Source organism: Quercus robur, chromosome 4, assembly GCF_932294415.1.
Source record: "Quercus robur chromosome 4, dhQueRobu3.1, whole genome shotgun sequence".
Lineage (NCBI taxonomy): Eukaryota > Viridiplantae > Streptophyta > Magnoliopsida > Fagales > Fagaceae > Quercus > Quercus robur.
In genome coordinates this window covers 66,917,647-66,935,705 of record NC_065537.1, presented here as the reverse complement: position 1 = coordinate 66,935,705, position 18,059 = coordinate 66,917,647, and the positions used below count along the sequence as shown (strand labels likewise).

The following is an 18,059-nucleotide window of genomic DNA, read 5'->3' as shown; positions in this document are numbered from 1 at the left end:
TGGCTTAAATTTACATGGCAAAGGCAACAAAACAATCTTGTTCTCAAATTTTGAAACAAAATGAAAATTGTTCCATTTTCACCCATTTAAAAGGAATCTGTTAATTGGAGCATAAAATATATTTGCTTTTTCTATGAGAGAGAGAGAGAGAGAGAGAGAGAGAGAGAGAGAGAGAGAGAGAGAGAGAGAGAGAGAGGAATACCAACAAAATGGCATTTTCATTGGTAAACTACAAGAAATTGAAAATGAGCTTTGTTTTATCATTTTATGCACTACTTTCTTTTGCAAATATATTCTCTAATTCTATAAATTGTTTGTGAAAATTCAAATGAACACAACCCTGACAAAGAATTGAAAAAAAAAAAAAAAAAAAGAGAGAAAGAGAAACAAAAACACATGAACAAATTAGTAGAATTTTCTTTTGGTTAACTGGTACGTCCAATAATCCACTTTGATGTGCATGACACCTAGGTGCATGGTGTAAGGGATCAAGAATTGAAATCCTATATTGGTGTAGACATCAAAATTTTATGATGAATTCACAACCGTCCGATTGTTCATGATAAAATATTTGTGATCAAATTAATCTCTAAATGATGACGTGGACGATCAGCAAATGAAATCAAGCCACGTGGCAACATCAAATGAAGAAAGCCATATGGCAGCATTAGAAGAAAAGATCTATATGGAAAGTTCCTATAAATGAAATACCAAATTAAATTCATATATAATTCAACTCTCAATAAATGCTAAGAGAAAATTCCAAATTAAATACCATTGAGTTGCCTATAAATAGAGGCTTCTCATATGAGAAAATGAGAACACTTAGAGAGAAAACACTACTGACACTCTGCCAAAATAAAGAGTCATCTCTAAAGTGCACAAGAATTCCATTGTTCATCAAGGCCTATTCCTACTTCTTCAAATCAAAGTGGGGATTCTCCTTTAACCTTGTTCGAGATCAAGCCAACGGCCCTCACCTCAAATCAAGCACGTTCGACTATTCATTCAACTTGGAGACATCACATCACGATTCAAGATCAAGCTTCATACCCCCTTTGGATCGTAACGTTTCTTGGAGATCGAATCAGAGGAATTTATTGTACTCTTTCATTGTAAAGATTCAAACAGAGGATTGTACTCACATCTATACAAATCAATACAAATTGATAATTTGTTACACTATTTCGTGATCGTGTGATTTATCTTTTACGAAAATTGTGTGTACAAATTTCTAGCACGCCCGGTGGGACCTCTCTGCCTCTCATCTCTTTCTCCATCCTAGAAATCTTCAAGTCTCCAATCTACCAAGATCAATGGCCTCAAAGAAGTCTTAGATGCCCAAGAATGCTACCAAGAGCGTTGGAGGGTCAACAAGCAGCAGTACTTCCACAGGTCCCATGAATCGAAACAAAGCCAAGGCAATAAGGCTCCTCACATCACAAGAAGTTAAGGGAAAGGCTCCAAAAACCAAACTCATAAGTGCCCCAGCCCAAGCAAAGACTGTCATCTCCTTGAACACTTTGAGGACAAGCAAGCATACTTCCTCTAGAAAGGGAGATTTAGCATTCGCTCCAGAGGACTCAACAATAGGGAGTGAATATCACTATTTTGCATCAGATGTTGGGTCGAGTACCCCTTCACAGGTAGGTTCTTCCCAAGGATCCCCCCGAGAAGTCACTTCATCTATCTTCTTAGAGAATTCTTCTCGTACAATAGCTATGGCGGCCATGATGACGGAGACTGCCACCATTGACGAAAAGATAGCTGAAATGGGACATGCCATAGCTAAGCCTACCAAGACCGTGGAGGAGAAAGACCTTCAAATTGCCACGCTTATGAACAAGCTCAAGGTTCAAAATCAAGGAGAGTCCAACAAAGGTCATTCTCACACACATCAGCATACATCCCAAGGAGCTCATACATCTTCTCCAAAGAAGGTTGATGGTCCACAAGAGAGCTCCACCTTAATTTCATCTCTATCGGTCCAGCAATTGCAGGACATGATAACAAACACCATTCAAGCTCAATATGGTGGGGCACCACATAGCTCTCTGATGTATTCAAAACCATACACCAAGAGAATTGACATTTTACAGATGCCTGCGGGTTACCAACCTCCTAAGTTTCAGCAGTTCGACGAGAAAGGGAATCCAAAGCAACATATCGCTCATTTCATTGAGACTTGCAATAACGCTGGTACAGATGGGGACTTGCTCACTAAGCAATTCATGCGTACTCTTTGAGGAAATGCCTTTGATTGGTACACAGATCTCGAGCCTGAGTCCATTGATAGTTGGGAGCAAATGGAAAGGGAATTCTTGAATCGTTTCTACAGTACCCGACATACTGTAAGCATGCTGGAATTAACCAACACGAAGCAATGGAAAGATGAACCAATGGTAGACTACATCAATCGTTGGCGCTCATTGAATCTCAACTGCAAAGATCGCCTTTCTGAGTCTTCAGGAGTGGCGATGTGCATCCAAGGTATGCATTGGGGGTTGCTTTACATCCTCCAAGGAATCAAACCTCACACCTTTGAGGAGCTTGCTACCCGAGCCCATGACATGGAGCTTAGTTTGTCTAGCCATGGAGAAAATGGCTTGCCTGTTGACCAGCAGCGTAAAGAGAAGAAAGATACGAGGAGGGGGGATAAGTCTTCCAGACCCATGGTTAAGGAATCTATGGCCGTTGTTGTGGAGCCTGTGAAGATCTCCAGTAAAGAGAATAAAAGAATGGAGAAAAGGGCCGGTCCAATGCAAGAACAAGAGAAGCGTTGATTGACTTTGAAGGAGATGGAAGAAAAGACGTATCCATTTCCAGATGCTGACGTCCGAGGCATGCTCGAGGACTTATTAGAGAAGAGTGTGATCAAGCTTCCAGAATGCAAGCGTCCAGAGGAAATAGGGCGTACCAACGACCCAAAATACTGCGTATACCATCGAGTTGTAAGTCACCCTGTGGAAAAATGTTTTGTTCTAAACGACCTTATCTTAAGGCTTGAAAAGGAGGGTAAAATTCTCTTAGACCTAGATGAAACTGCTGAGGCAAATCATGCTACATTCGCTGTTGGATCCCCAATCTCTGTGAAGCCATCAACTCCAATGGAAGTGCGGTCCACCTTGCCATCAACATCAAGGGCATATTGCAAGCACATCCAATTTGGAACACTTGACCCTATGCACACATCATGCTTCAACCCTCAAGATGATGATAGAGCTGCCGACGAATTGGTAGGTGACGAAGAGGGTTGGACTTTTGTGACCTACAAGAGACTTCAAAAACAGCGTAACCCAAAACCCAATGTTCCTTGCAAGAAAAGGGAATTTCGAGCAAGCGATTCAAAGGTTGTTCCCAAGGGAAAGGGAACAAATGGTCTAAAGAAACAAAGAAATGGAGCTCGTCCGAATGAAAGCCCCCTTTCGATCACGCTGTCTGAGTTTTTCCCTAAAGGTTTTCTTACAGAGAGCCTAATGACAACCACTTACATGGTCTTTTGCCATGATGCTGATGATCAAGAAGACTTCACCGAAAAAGAGGAAAAAGTGAACCTCGAAGAAACCAAAGGAACAAAGGAAGAGGAAAGTGAGACCCATGCCTCGGAAGAAACAGTTGCTATATGTGCTCACTGCCGCGACAAGATGACGTTCGCTGATGAGGATCTTTTATTGGGCTCCAAACCACACAATCAACCACTTTTTGTCTCAGGTTACACACAAGGGGAAAGAGTAAGCCGCATCCTCATAGACGACAGGTCTGTAGTCAACATAATGCCTAAAGGAACAATGAGACGCCTAGGCATATCCATGGAAGAGTTATCCAAAAGTCGACTCGTCATCCAAGGCTTTAACCAAGAAGGACAAAGGGCAATCGGCATGATTCGGTTAGATGTGACCATTGATGAGTTGAAAGCAAGACCTCTCTTCCATGTGATCGATTCAAAGACCTCTTATAACCTATTGTTAGGACAACCATGGATTCATGGGAATGGTGTTGTACCTTCTACGTTGCATCAATACTTCAAGTATTGCGATGGCAAGCAAGTAAAGGTGGTGACAGCAGATTTGCAACCATTTACAGCGGCAGAATCTCACTTTACAGACGCCAAGTTTTACTTGGACTGCGACACAACTTCCGATGTACCACAAGAAGAGTTTGCAGAAAAGAAGAAGGCAAAACGTAAGGAAGGAGGCGAGTCCCTCACGGAAGGTCCCCGACCTAACTCTGAAGTGAGACAGAAGTTTCGTGAAGAAAAGAAAAAGGTACCCCTGGTCTTACGATATGTGCTCGCGTCTAAACGGAAGGAAGGGCAATCCCCATTTGGGTTGACGATGAAGACTAAGGATAAGCACAAAAAGCCTCTTCAAGGGTTTCACCTTGCCATTACCAAAGTTAGACCAAGTGGCTTCAACAAAACCCCTACTCAAGGGTTTCACTAGAGCCACACATAGCCTTGTTAAAGAAGATTCATTGCCAGTCAAAAGAACAGAAGAGGGTTTTGACCCTAAAGCGTATAAACTTTTGGCAAAATTAGGCTATGATTTCAAAAATCCTCCGCAATTGGGGCAACTTTACTTAGATTATGTGGAAGAGAAGTCTCATAGGCTTAACTCGACCCAAAGCAAATTGAAGCAACAAGGCTATGCGATCGAGATTCCTAGAACCGGGCTGGGTATTCGTCACAAGAGCCAGTTCGAATCTTGGCCAAAGGAAAAGGAAAAAAGGCGACATCTCAACACATCACCTTTGAAGTTGAGGAGGAGGGGAAGCCGAAGCCCATGACAAGATCTTCTGTATTTGACCGTCTAGGAACATCTGCTCCTCGAGAGTCAGTATTTAATAAATTAAGCATTTCTCTCCCTACAAAGGAAGGAACCTCACATACACGTAGGTCAGCATTTGATAGGCTTGGGTCTATGAGTAGCTCAACTTACAGCCCACGACCCAAGGAAGGGAAAGGTGATCTACAAAAGAGAAATGACACCGACCTACCTAACAAAACTAAGGTGGGCTTGCAAGGAGAAGTCTTTTGTGTGTGATCAGGCCCGTGAAAGTGAAGCCCCAGTGTTCAAAAAAAAGGGGTGTGTCCTCCATATGGTAAAGCAATGAAAAGATACCTTGGATGGCAAAGTTGTAATATACAACATTGGATGAAAGAAGCCCAAATTGTGCTTGGATGAAAGCCTTGTGTACCAGTAAAGCCAAGTCCATTATTATAAAAAAAAAATAATAATAAATAAAAATAAAAATTTAAAGGATACTTCAAGCCTCGTCTTCCTTGCACGACAATTGGGAGCAAAGCGGAATCTTGAAGTGGGGGCATTTGTAGACATCAAAATTTTATGATGAATTCACAACCGTCCGATTGTTCATGATAAAATATTTGTGATCAAATTAATCTCTAAATGATGACATGGACGATCAGCAAATGAAATCAAGCCACGTGGCAATATCAAATGAAGAAAGCCATATGGCAGCATCAGAAGAAAAGATCTATATGGAAAGTTCTTATAAATGAAATACCAAATTAAATTCATATATAATTCAACTCTCAATAAATGCTGAGAGAAAATTCCAAATTAAATACCATTGAGTTGCCTATAAATAGAGGCTTCTCATATGAGAAAATGAGAACACTTAGAGAGAAAACACTACCGACACTCTGCCAAAATAAAGAGTCATCTCTAAAGTGCACAAGAATTCCATTGTTCATCAAGGCCTATTCCTACTTCTTCAAATCAAAGTGGGGATTCTCCTTTAACCTAGTTCGAGATCAAGCCAACGGCCCTCGCATCAAATCAAGCACGTTCGACTATTCATTCAACTTGGAGACATCACATCACGATTCAAGATCAAGCTTCATACCCCCTTTGGATCGTAACGTTTCTTGGAGATCGAATCAAAGGAATTTATTGTACTCTTTCATTGTAAAGATTCAAACAGAGGATTGTACTTATATATATACAAATCAATATAAATTGATAATTTGTTACACTATTTCGTGATCATGTGATTTATATTTTACAAAAATTGTGTGTACAATTGGATTCAAACAAATATCTTAACTAAAGACTCTTTCACAAAAATTTTCAAGATGTGCACTCTAAAGCATTTGTGTTTTGCCTTTTGTGCTAGTGAAAGTGAACACGGGATAAGTCATGCCGGCTTCGTATTCTTGATTCCATCACTAATTAAACTACTCCAACAAAAGGATCAAAGCAAAAATGTGTTCCCATTTGACACGCCCTATAAACACATGAATCTTCCTTACAGACTTGTTCATATATTGCTTGTCACTTGCAACCAAGATGGAGATTCGAACTCATTGGGCAAGGTACTCTCAAATCCTTGCCAATGTTCATTTCATTTCAGGAGCACTTGCATCAGTGTCATTGGCTTCAATCATTCTGCCACAATTTCTTGGGTGGTTATTTCTCATCATATGGGCTTTTTTGCCTATTATTATTGCAAGCCACTTTCTTATGTTTACATACAGGTGGATTTTCCTAATAAGAATTATGGAGGCAATTTGCTCCATATGTAACATTTCAAGTAGACTCATGGGATAGATAACAGTGCAGCAAAGAAGTTTGTCTATGTGATATTAGGCTATTAGGGAGGGTGTAGACATCAAAATTTTTATGATGTATCCACAACCATCCAATTGATCGTGATAGAATATTTTTTATCAAATTAATTTCCAGTTGATGATGTGGACAATATCAACAAATGAAATCAAGCCATGAGACAACATTAAATGGAGAAAGCCATGTGACAACATCAGAAGAAAAGACTCATATGGAAGGTTCTTATAAAATGGAAAACCAAATTAAATTCATAATTCATAATTAAATCTCAATAAATATTGAGAGAAAATTCCAAATCAAATGCTATTGAATTGCCTATAAATAGAGGCATCTCATATGAGAAAATGAGACAGAGAAATAGAGAGAGAAAAATGCTACTGACACTACCAAAATAAATAATCATCTCTAAGTCCAAAGGGCACCCCTGCTCCCTCAAATCAAAGTAGCTAGGGATTTTCCTTCAATTTTGTTCGAGATCAAGCCAATGGCCCTCAACTTCAAATCAATTACATCCCCACACATCCAACTTGGAGACATCAAGGCACAATTCAAGATCAAGCTTCATAGCCCTCAGATCGTAAAGTTTCTTAGAAATTGAATCAGAGGAGTTTTATCGTATTCTTTCAGTATAAAAAGTCATACAGAGGGTTGTACTCACATATATACAAATCATTATAAATTGATAACTTGTTACACTATTTCGTGACCATGTGATTTATCTTTGTTACAAATTTTGTATGTACAGGGGGTCTTATATTTTATAGTTTTAGTTGAATTGTACATCTTTAGTAATTGTATTATCCTAGTCTTTCGAGCTTGTATATCTTGTAAACTTGTATTGTACTATGTTTGGAGGTCCACTAGCTAAGTAAGTTCTAATCTGAATGTAAAGTCTCCCTGAATTTTTGTAGCATATATATATATATATATATATATCCATGCAATATAACAATGCCCTTTAAGGGACAATTAGGTCTAAAACCAAAATGAAATATATATAAGTTTCATGCTATAACAAATTTTTTTTTGATAAACATGCTATAACATATTGAACCAAAAGTTGCTAGAATTTGCAAATCATATAACATAGCGTTTGATATATAGTTGAAACTTAATTGAAACAGCAAAGCACAAATATCCAAGTGTTTGAAAACCATTAGGTCATGTTATCCCTGGTATGTAATATATAATTGGTTCATGAAATCATCTCAACTAATTTGACTAATAATGGGCCAATATCTTTAAACTTCGATAGTATGGATACTTACTACTACATTATTATTAATAGGAAAAAATAAAAAGTTACTTTGATAACGGGAACTCATAGCTATTGTTGTATCAAAAGGACTCTGTATTGGCAACTTCAATCACATCTTAACACGTGAAGACAAGCGCTCGTTCAAAGACTCTCCCACTCTAGGTAGTAGGTACACAAAAATTACAAAATTTAATTAGTTTTGAATTGGGACGCATTATTATTGAAGCCAAAGGCCTTTTGTAGACTTGGGATGAATAAAAAAGTCGGGAGCTAATTTTGTGATGGAGCTTTTAGCAACCTTGAATGGATGGAATACTACCCACATTGTATAGTAAAAAACTAAACTATTATTTTCTCAAATTATAAACTAGACTATTATTTGCTCCAATTATGGACTGAACCTTTTGGAAACAGAATGAGGGCCTCCTTTTCGTCACAGGCCCTTCAGATAATGTAATAATGAAATGATTGAACACTTGCCTAGAATGGAAGACTGTTGTTCAAGAAGCATGGGAATGAAGATAGAGCTCCTAGGCTCCTACACTTTCAACCTAATGAGTAAACTACGTGAAGTCAAAGGAAAATTAGAACAGACAATATTGTTTCACATTTATTGTACTTCCACAATACAATGTTCATAATTATACGTTTTTATTTTATTATGTCCATGCAAGCTTAAAAAAATGATATGGATGATATGTAGAAATGATGTACAAATGAGCGTGAGAGAATTAATACCCGGAATAAAATAGTTTTTAGATTACTAGAAAAGGAAATATCCTTTAAGAAAGCATAATTACAAAAATTACAAGACAACCTACACTCACTAGAAGACCTAAAACAAAAAACTAGAAAAAGGTATATAGTGTTTCAAGTTCAACTACATGAATGAGACACTCACAAAAACATGTAGGCTTCATTGGTGTGCGAGACTTACAAGTTTTGAGGGGCTTGTTACATACGCTTGAAATACAATATATGCCTTTTTCCTTTCAAAGAATGAAACTAATAATGTGGGCACAAAAGTCTAGGAGTGACTAGATCCTAAATGAAAACATTAATACCATGTAATTTCAAGTAGCGGTTAAAAAAAGAAGGATGATAATAAAAAAGAAGTGTTTAACTCAAAGGGCATTTGGCCGAACAAAGGTGGACATTGAGGAGTAGTGCTTCCAAAACCACTTCACTCACCTATTCATACAACCTAACAGTATGGAGGTCACAACAATACAAAAACAACTTAAAGAGGTCCTTCACCTTATAGAAGAAAAAAAAAAAAGTAACGTTGGAAAAACCCCCTTTTTAATGAAAAGGTAGTGCAAGCAGCCTTTCAACTAGCGTATCTAAAACCCATTGGATATGATGGCCTACCTGTGGCATTCTATCAAAAGTTTTGGTTCATGCTTAAGTTGAATGTCATCTCAATGGTGCGAGCCCTCTTTCAACCAAGTTTCTACTTAAAGGTTTGTTTGGAATGAAGGGAAAAAGAGAGAGGAGGAAAGGTAGGCGGAAAATCTTTGCTCCTCTCCCCCATCTACCTCCATCCAAATATAACGTAAATCCTTGAATATAGTTTATAACCCTAGTAGTAGTACTTAAACTATTGGCTTCCAAAGAAGTGTCACATTTTCTACCAATAAATTTTTACAATGTCTCTTATAAAATCATCTAAAAAATACTTGCCAATAGACTTAAGCCCATCATGGACAAATTGATTACCAACTTCTACAATATCTTCATAGCAAATAACTCACAAGATCATCTTAGCCCATCAAATCTTTAAAAACCTAAAGAAGTGGGGAAAAAAAGAAAAGAACAAAAGAAAGTGGGAGCATTGGAGTCTTGAAACTAAACATGAATAAAGTATATAATAGAATTAGTTTGAATCTCTTAAGGGTTGTCCCACAAATAAATAGAAGTCTTTCAAAATTCAAACCTTTTCAAAACTACTAGGAGATTGAGACGAGAGGACCATTTTCCTCTCATTTTGTAATTTGTTCCTTCTTTTGTGCAAATGTCTTATCCTATTCGGTTTTTTTTTTTTTTTTTTTTTTCCTGAGAGAGAGAGAGAGATATCCTATTCTTTTTTTTAACTAGTAGAGGAGAGACGAAAACAAAAAAAACTAGGGAATTGATTACTTAGTGTCTATTTGGAACAACTTATTTAGTTGAAATTGAAAACTTTTTGCTGAAAGTACCTTATACAAAGCTAAAAAATAACTGAAATAATACAGTGTGACTTATGAATAGTATCAAAAAGTGCAATTAGATCCATGAATAATAGCAAAAAAAAGCTATAAAAAAAATTTAAAAAAAAAAAACTGACTTTTTAAACTAATGTCAAACGCACACTTACTATTATTTTAAGCTAGGAAGATCCGGTCCTCCTTTTTTATAGCCACCTAGCAATCAAAAAAGAAGGAACTTGGGGGGGGGCATTTTGGAATAAAACATAAATCCAAGGACTCATTAGAAATATATATCTTTGATAAATTAAAATCCATAAAAACCAAAAAGTGAGGTGGGGCATATGTTCTATTATTGCTGTAGCCAAGCCATCCACATCCACACCATTCATTCATTGGATTCATATTTTAAGCCATAATAATTTCCACTTCAACACCCATCCATTCTGATATTTTTCCACAACCAAAACGCAAACCAAGAAGATCAACAACAACAAAGAAAGAAGAACCTCAAAACATCGACCTTTAGGCCTTCAATCCAAAACCCAGGTCTCTCTTTCTCTCTCTTTAAATAATTTTGTTGATTCTTTCTAATCCTAAAAGCTCCACCTTCCAAAATAAGCTTTAAGAAAAAAAAAAAAAAAAAACCCTTAAAAGTATTATATATATGTGTGTGTATTTATTTATTTATTTATTTGTTGTTAATATTATATATTGATTGGTAGAAACAGTGTTATTGATTTTTCTCTGAGCTGTGCCCATTATCAATTGAGAAAGAAGGAACATTTATCACTGTTTATTTTGAGCTCACATGGAATCTCAAAGTTTTATCTGTCAAAGAAAGTACCAATGTCAATGAAAAAAGGTGATAAAATGAATGAATTGAATGAGATCAAGCTTTATTTATGCTCAAGGCTTTATTTTGGTTTCTGGGTATTCAATAACTGGATTTGAATGTGAGAGTTCAAGACCCATGACCCATTTGGTGCCCTATAATATTAATATATTATTAGTTGCAATTAGGGAAAAAGGAAAAGATGTTAAATTGAGTGCTTTGATATTGGGTTGGTGTCCTTTTGTCCTAAGATTGGGGAGACAAGGTGAAGTCGTGACGGGTCTAGGCCCGGAATGTAGAAACATAAGAATACTATGTGATCGATTGAGATTGAGAAATTTTCAATCTTTACCTTAGATTGTTATGAGTGAATGAATTTATATGCTTTTCTGTGTAGAATTGAGGTTACAAGCTGTGGGTAGTTTGGTGAGACAATGTTGTAATATGGTACAATAATTCATAGATTCTCTGGTTACTTTTTGATGTTTGTGTGTTTAGGAATAAGCCCTTTTGAGGATGATTATAGATCTTTTTCTGTGAATATATATATATATATATATATATGTATGTATGTATGTATGTATGTTTGTTATATATATATATATATATATATATGTATGTATGTATATTTGTTTGTGTGTTTGGAAAATCATTATTTATAGAGGGTTTTTTTTTTTTTTCTTTTTTCTTTTTTTTTTCGGGGTATTTTGTTTCTGATACAGGTGGTTGGCCAGGATGACCCCTGTTTGCCCTTTTGTCAAAGCTGCTCGTCCAGACGAGATGAATTCCAAAAAACCAGGCGAAAATCTGAATAAGCATCAGACCGAGACTGAGATCAAGACAAAGAAGGACGCTAGTGACTCTGCCACTGCTTCTCCAAAGTGCCCCTTTGGATTTGATTCCCAAAAGAAGGATGCAAATGACTCTGCCGCTGCTTCTCCGAAGTGCCCCTTTGGATATGATTCCCAAAAGAAGGATTCAAATGACTCCGCCATTGCTTCTCCGAAGTGCCCCTTAGGATATGATTCCCAGTCATTTAAGATAGGCCCCCTCAGCTGTATGGTCTGCCATGCACTTCTTTTTGAAAGCAGCAAATGCGTGCCTTGTTCTCATGTATATTGCAAGTAAGCTAAAAATGGAAAGTTACATTTAGATTTATTTTCCTTTATTGAATCTTATACATTTATCCTTTTATCTTTTTTCCCCCTCATTCTGATATTATTCTTAATTTTCTAATAAAAATTTAACTGAAATCAGAGCATGTATATCACGCTTTAAGGACTGTCCACTATGTGGAGCTGATATTGAAAAGGTAGAAGCTGATTCAAATCTTCAGAGCATGGTTGATCGCTTCATTGAAGGTCATGCTAGAATCAAAAGGTCTCATGTTGGTACAGACAAAGAGGAAGTAGTAGGTGAGAATAAACCAGTCATATATGAAGATGTGTCTTTGGAGAGAGGTGCTTTCTTGGTACAACAAGCTATGAGGGTGAGTGTTTCTTGCTTTCATTTTTTTGCTAAGTTTTCCATTGTTATTTATGTAGATGATTAAGTTAGGGCAAGCCCTTTTAAATTATCAATTAATATCAATAATGGTAATGAAAAGAAAATTATTTTTTGAAATATTTGATACTTATACAGTAAGGAACTTCTTACTTCTTAAAATCAAACAAGATCCAAAAGTATTCAATGCATATAGTTTTTCTTCTATTTGAGTAGGCTGATGACTTTCCATTTGTAGGCATTTCGAGCCCAGAATGTAGAAAGTGCCAAATCAAGACTCACTCTATGTGCAGAAGACATTCGAGATCAGTTAGAAAGAATGGGCAACACATCAGAGCTTTGTTCTCAGCTCGGAGCAGTTCTGGGCATGCTTGGTGACTGCTGGTTTGTCCTTGATCTATACCTCCTCAGCTTTAGTATTGCATGTATCATTTTTTCTGTTATGGGTTTACACACTAAAATATTGTGGTATTTGTCAACATTAGCATACTTGAATCAAGCTTACCTGCAGCATGGGAAGTGTTTGAGACTAACAACAATTATATGTTTTGCACAGCAATGAGATTTTCAGTAATTTATCCGTGAAAGTGATGAATAGGAACTGACATGTATACATAGAGGGATCATGCTACATTACACCCCTTTTTTTTTGTGTGCATGTACCCTGTATTTGCTTTGTGGGGTTCAGATAAGTCAAGATTAGGTAGGTATGGTAAATAAAATAAAAAGAGAGTAAAGTATCTACTGTAGACATAGAGACATGGTAAATGATTGAATTGGTCAAACCTTCCTTTCCAGCTTTGGTAGACTGAGAAGTTCCTATCCTCAACTCAACTAAAGACCCATTCCCCATTAAATTGGGGTCAGTTATGGATTCTTCCCATCTAATTAGAATCAACTAGAAACCTGTTACTTAGAATTCATACTCTCCTTTGTATAATTGTATTGGACTGGAAGACCAATATAATTTCTACGATTATAATCTTTAGTGAAGCATAATATTTGAGTACATTTTAGACGCTCTAACTTGTTGAAGTTGACCATTAACTGTCAAGGTTAAGGGCACCTATTGCATATTTATGAGCTGCTTGGAATTGTTGGAAAAAGATGATACAAGCAGCTATAAAATGAAACAAGAGAAGAAAAGATTTGTCATGATAACCGTTTGACAGATGGACTTTTACAAATTGTTGAATAGCCTTTGTAGAGACCATTTCTCTCTCTGGATGAGGGAAGTCAATTGGATGAAATGTGCATAGAAAAACCATAGAAAGATAAAATGGTTGTCTGAAGACTGATCCAACAATGAGAAAGAAAGGAATTGATTAATAGTTGCTTTCTAACGTCCTATTGTGAACTGAAACAGAATTTGATATGCACCTTTTACAGGGTGTCTTACAGAACTGTCACATTATCACATACATTGAGGTTTACTTTATCTAAAGATGAAAATTTTTGAGGCGGCTAGGCACTTTGTGCTGAGCCTTTCTGAAGTCATGAGAAATGATTTTGGCTAGGTGACCTTGTATTTTCCTTTTGAGGTTCTGATAATATACACAAGGAAACTGCTTTTCCTTTTAGTCCACTGGAATAGGATTAAACTTTGGGTTCACACAAGAATCTAGTCCTTATCATCTCTAAAAAGCCCAATCCCTAGTGAAAATGGGATGGAACAATTGAATTTTTTTATGTCAGTGAGCTTGATATATATATTGTTCACCCACTTCCTAATAGCTTAAGCATTTGATGCTGATGGTTTTAGATATGGTAGTAGAGCTAGGTTGTCTATGAGGTCCTTGATTTAAGTGTTGGTGGCCCTCTTTTTATTAGTTTCTCTGTTGCATGTGCAAGTCCCATAGTTGGTTCAATATGGATGGGCATAAATGTGAGGGGGTGTTAACATTATTGCATTCCTTTTATGGCCGCATTTGGAGTCATGCATCACAAGCATAACACAAACAATGCAGCAGGATGAGTGCCACTTCTGCATATTTGGTGGTTGCACTCATACACTACACCTCATCTCCAATAAAGGTTCTCAATCCTTTTTCCATACCAGTAGACCAAGAGGCCATTGGTAACACAAAGGTTGTCTATGCTTAATAGTACAATTTTGACTATTGCATTTAGCTTTCAAAAACTAACATTTTGTAAGCTGATTTATTACTGGAGCATCATCTGGACTGTGCCTATGTTTTATTTATGTAGTGAAGATATGTATTGATGTCCTAGTGGCTTTTAAACTTTGCGTCTCCTTTCTGCAATTACAATCTTCTTGAAGAAATTAACTGGAATTCTATTTATAATTTATGAATCATGGACGCTTGAAACTCCTTGATGTGTCTAAGTCGAACACAAACACTCTAGGGACACTCCAGTGACACACGTATGCACTTTTTTAAGCCGTATATATTGTGATAAATGAGATGAAGTTCATATGATAACTTCACCATATCTTCATGTAATTTTACTCTGTTGATGCTTTTTATTTTTATTTTAAATAAAAAATTAATGTAATATATACCTAAAATATAGATTTATTTATTAATTAGTTAATTGTCATATGCCTGCCATATCGTATCCAAAATTTTGAAGAAATACCTTGTAGCCATGTCTGTATCTTATCATTCTCATATCCCATGTCCATGTCCATACTTCCAAGTTTATATTATTTTCCCCTGATAAATAAACATTTTGTAAAGAAGAAATGGGCATAGCCCACTTTCTGGCTTTCATGTGAGGCTTACATATTAAAATAATAATAATAAAGTGGATAATCTCACTGCAATTGATACAATCTGTGGAGAATTCAAGAAATAAAGAACTGCTATGACAGCCAGAGAGAGGAAAAACAAACCAGATCCATGGGAGAGAGCTTTAAGGGCATTTTCAACTCAACATCAAACATAAAAACGACTCATCAATTGCTCTGTATGTGTGGGTGGGCATGCATGTGCATGTGTGTGTGTTAACTCACTTTCTTCATGATGTCTTCCTCTAAGATGGATCTTGACTCCTGATGTTTTTGTTGGGGTAATGATAAGCTGATTTTAACTTATTGTATTTATTGCAGTCGAGCACTGGGAGATGCTGGTTCCGCAGTCTCTTATTTTGAAGAGAGCGTTGAATTTCTTTTAAAATTGCCAAAGGATGATTTGGAGGTTCGCATAACAACCTTTATTGTGTAATATTGGCATTATATTTATCACTTTACCATGCTTGTGCTAATTATTGTTGATTTTTTTTTTATGGTGCCCTCAACAGATTACCCATACACTTTCAGTTTCACTTAATAAAATTGGAGATCTGAAATATTATGATGGAGACCTACAAGCTGCAAGGAATTACTATTTTCGGTCTCTAAATGTTCGTCGTGATGCTGTCAAGCATCATTCAAATGTTCCATCCCAGGTCTGCAACCACTTTGAGCCTATCTCACTTACAATCAATGTATAGTTTGACCTCAGTTACTAATTTAATTGTGAAACAAATATCTTGTCAAGTTCTGGAGTGAAAACTATGGATTCTTGCAAGCAATTGCTGACCTGCTGAAGTGAAAACTATTAGTCTCAATGGGATATTGTTATAGATGTTTTCATCCACTGGCAAAGAATGCAGAGATTTGTTTGAAGGGAGGTCCTTTGGCTTATAAGAAGTATCTTGAGTTTTGTCCTCTGAAGAAAGGGTTAGCCTTTCACGTAATTTTTTGTGTTATTGGTCAGTGCTTGCTTGGTTTGAACTGGCTGGTAAATGAGGACTCAGGTTTTCTGGAGGAATAATCAATTCTAAAGCCCTTTTGGAACTTGGCCTTTTTTTTTCTTTTTTTCTTTTTTGCTGACTGCCCTTCTTCCAGTTGTAGGCAAGTATAACTAGGATTTACCATCTCCTTCCTAAAACAACTACGCTGGATGTGATGATAATGCAAGTTTCTGCAACATATTTGGTGAGAGTAGGTGGAGATAGCCCTGGCTTGTGGCATTAGGAGTGTAAGAATTTAGATTGTGGCCTTTGTCAAAATAGGAAATATCTCACTCTTTCCCCAATTTGGTGGTGGAAGCTTTCCTATAGTGGTTGATTTTATTTTGTATCATCTTTAACAGTAAATGGTGAAGTGGTTTATTCTATTCTATCAGTCTATGTTAAATGTAGTGGTTTACGTAGTGTGTCTTGCTCATATTTGATGTGGAGTAGTTTACTTTTGGATCTAAAATTGATTGAATTTGGTGGGGCAAGGTTAAAGAATGCTAAAGTAGGAGACTCTGCAAGATTCTAAAAAAAATAAAATTAAAAATACCTGCACAAAATACTGTTAGAAGTTTTATATTGATTTGGTTTTTCCCATTGATGTTTTTACCGGCCTAAACTTTTAAGTTTTTGTTGTTTGTTATTCCCTTATTACGTGTTAAACTAATAAGCCTTCTTCTGTTAGACATACATACATACATACATTCTCTCTCTCTCTCTCTCTCTCTCTCTCTCTCGTGTTCACAATTTGTTTTCAACATGAACACTGTTAAGTTTCTTTTTTTTTTTTTTTGGGTTATCCTTCACAGATTTACTTCTCTGTAAAACTGCAATTTTAGATTGAATCCTTTGATATTGCAAAGTTGAAATTGTCTCTACCAAAATTATTTCAGTTTCTGCATTTTGCTTCGTGCAAATTTGAAAATCATTGCTTATTATGATTACAGATTCTCGATGTTGCTGTTTCCCTTGCAAAAGTTGCAGATGTGGACAGGAGTGTAGGAAATGAGGATGTGGCAATTGGTGGATTTCAAGAAGCTATAAAAATGTTGGAATCTTTGACATTGAACTCTGAAGACAGCAGTCTTGAGCAACGGGTAAGGTTCCCTTCTTGACTTTGTTATGTAATGAGTTTGGATCCTGAAAAAGTTATTTACATACTGTTTCCACTTTGCAGCGACTTTCAGTGCTCGGGTTCCTTAACAACCAACTTGCTGAGAAACAACCAGAAACAACTCTCTGAGGTCAGGTCCCCCTCAAACTAATGAAAATAAAAAATAAAAAACACTTCAAATAAGTAGCTGTATCTGTATCCCCGAGAGCTTACGTTTGTACTAGATAAGCTCAGTTTAGCAAAAGCATTCCCCTGAAGCTTAAGAGCTTTCATAGTAAAGATTACACATTCCTAGAGCACAATGTGGCTGGTGATGCAATGCAGATGGCCTTATTCTAGTAGCAAAGATCAGTTTGTGTGTCTGGATCCATTCTTTATTGCCCTTGAAGTGATTCCTGGTTATGTTAGCTTGGATCCTCTTCTCTGAACCCCTTGATGCTATTTTTCTTTTTCTTTTTTTTGGTGTACAAGGACCAGTTTACTGGGATCTTCCCCTGTAAGTGAGTTTGATTGTAAGCTTCATTGTACAATTCTAATAAACTATAACAATAAACTAGATGTACATATTAACTTTGTGAACTTGAAATTGGCTGTCATGTAAAAGCAAAAATATGGTATCAACACATAGCCTTAACACTTGATTGTAGTCAAAATGATGACACAAGATCTGTGTGTGAGGCTACAATAATTGCTTTAAATAAGTCACCACTAACTCCAAAAGGCAGGAGCATTTATTCTGTCATTATCTTAAGCAAATTTTTGGAATTGGAACCAAATCGTATGACGCAAAAAGAGCATGTTTGGCAAGTGGATGCAGTTAGTGCATTTG

The 18,059-nt window shown here is 36.6% G+C and overlaps 1 protein-coding gene across 2 annotated transcripts; it reads left to right on the top strand.

Moving 5' to 3' along the window:
- Window positions 1-10,417: 10,417 nt before the first annotated feature.
- Window positions 10,418-17,816, top strand: LOC126723430 (protein NCA1). Of its 2 annotated transcripts, none has more exons than XM_050426818.1 (8): window positions 10,418-10,583; window positions 11,592-11,993; window positions 12,127-12,358; window positions 12,611-12,756; window positions 15,446-15,533; window positions 15,637-15,783; window positions 17,064-17,213; window positions 17,294-17,816. In XM_050426818.1, exons 2-8 carry the CDS (start codon window positions 11,605-11,607, stop codon window positions 17,357-17,359), a joined length of 1,218 nt encoding a protein of 405 aa, XP_050282775.1. In that variant the 5' UTR covers window positions 10,418-10,583; window positions 11,592-11,604; the 3' UTR covers window positions 17,360-17,816. The 2 variants fall into 2 exon arrangements, with proteins under 2 accessions (XP_050282775.1, XP_050282776.1); XM_050426819.1 differs by having other exon boundaries at window positions 10,420-10,583; window positions 11,604-11,993.
- The last annotated feature ends 243 nt before the right edge of the window (window positions 17,817-18,059 follow it).

Coding starts and splice junctions, on each gene's coding strand:
- LOC126723430 (XM_050426818.1), top strand. CDS start 11,605: ATGACCCCTGTTTGCCCTTTTGTCAAAGCTGCTCGTCCAGACGAGATG. Junction 12,757..15,445: donor GGCATGCTTGGTGACTGCTG/GTTTGTCCTTGA, acceptor TATTTATTGCAG/TCGAGCACTGGGAGATGCTG. Junction 15,784..17,063: donor ATTCAAATGTTCCATCCCAG/GTCTGCAACCAC, acceptor TTATGATTACAG/ATTCTCGATGTTGCTGTTTC.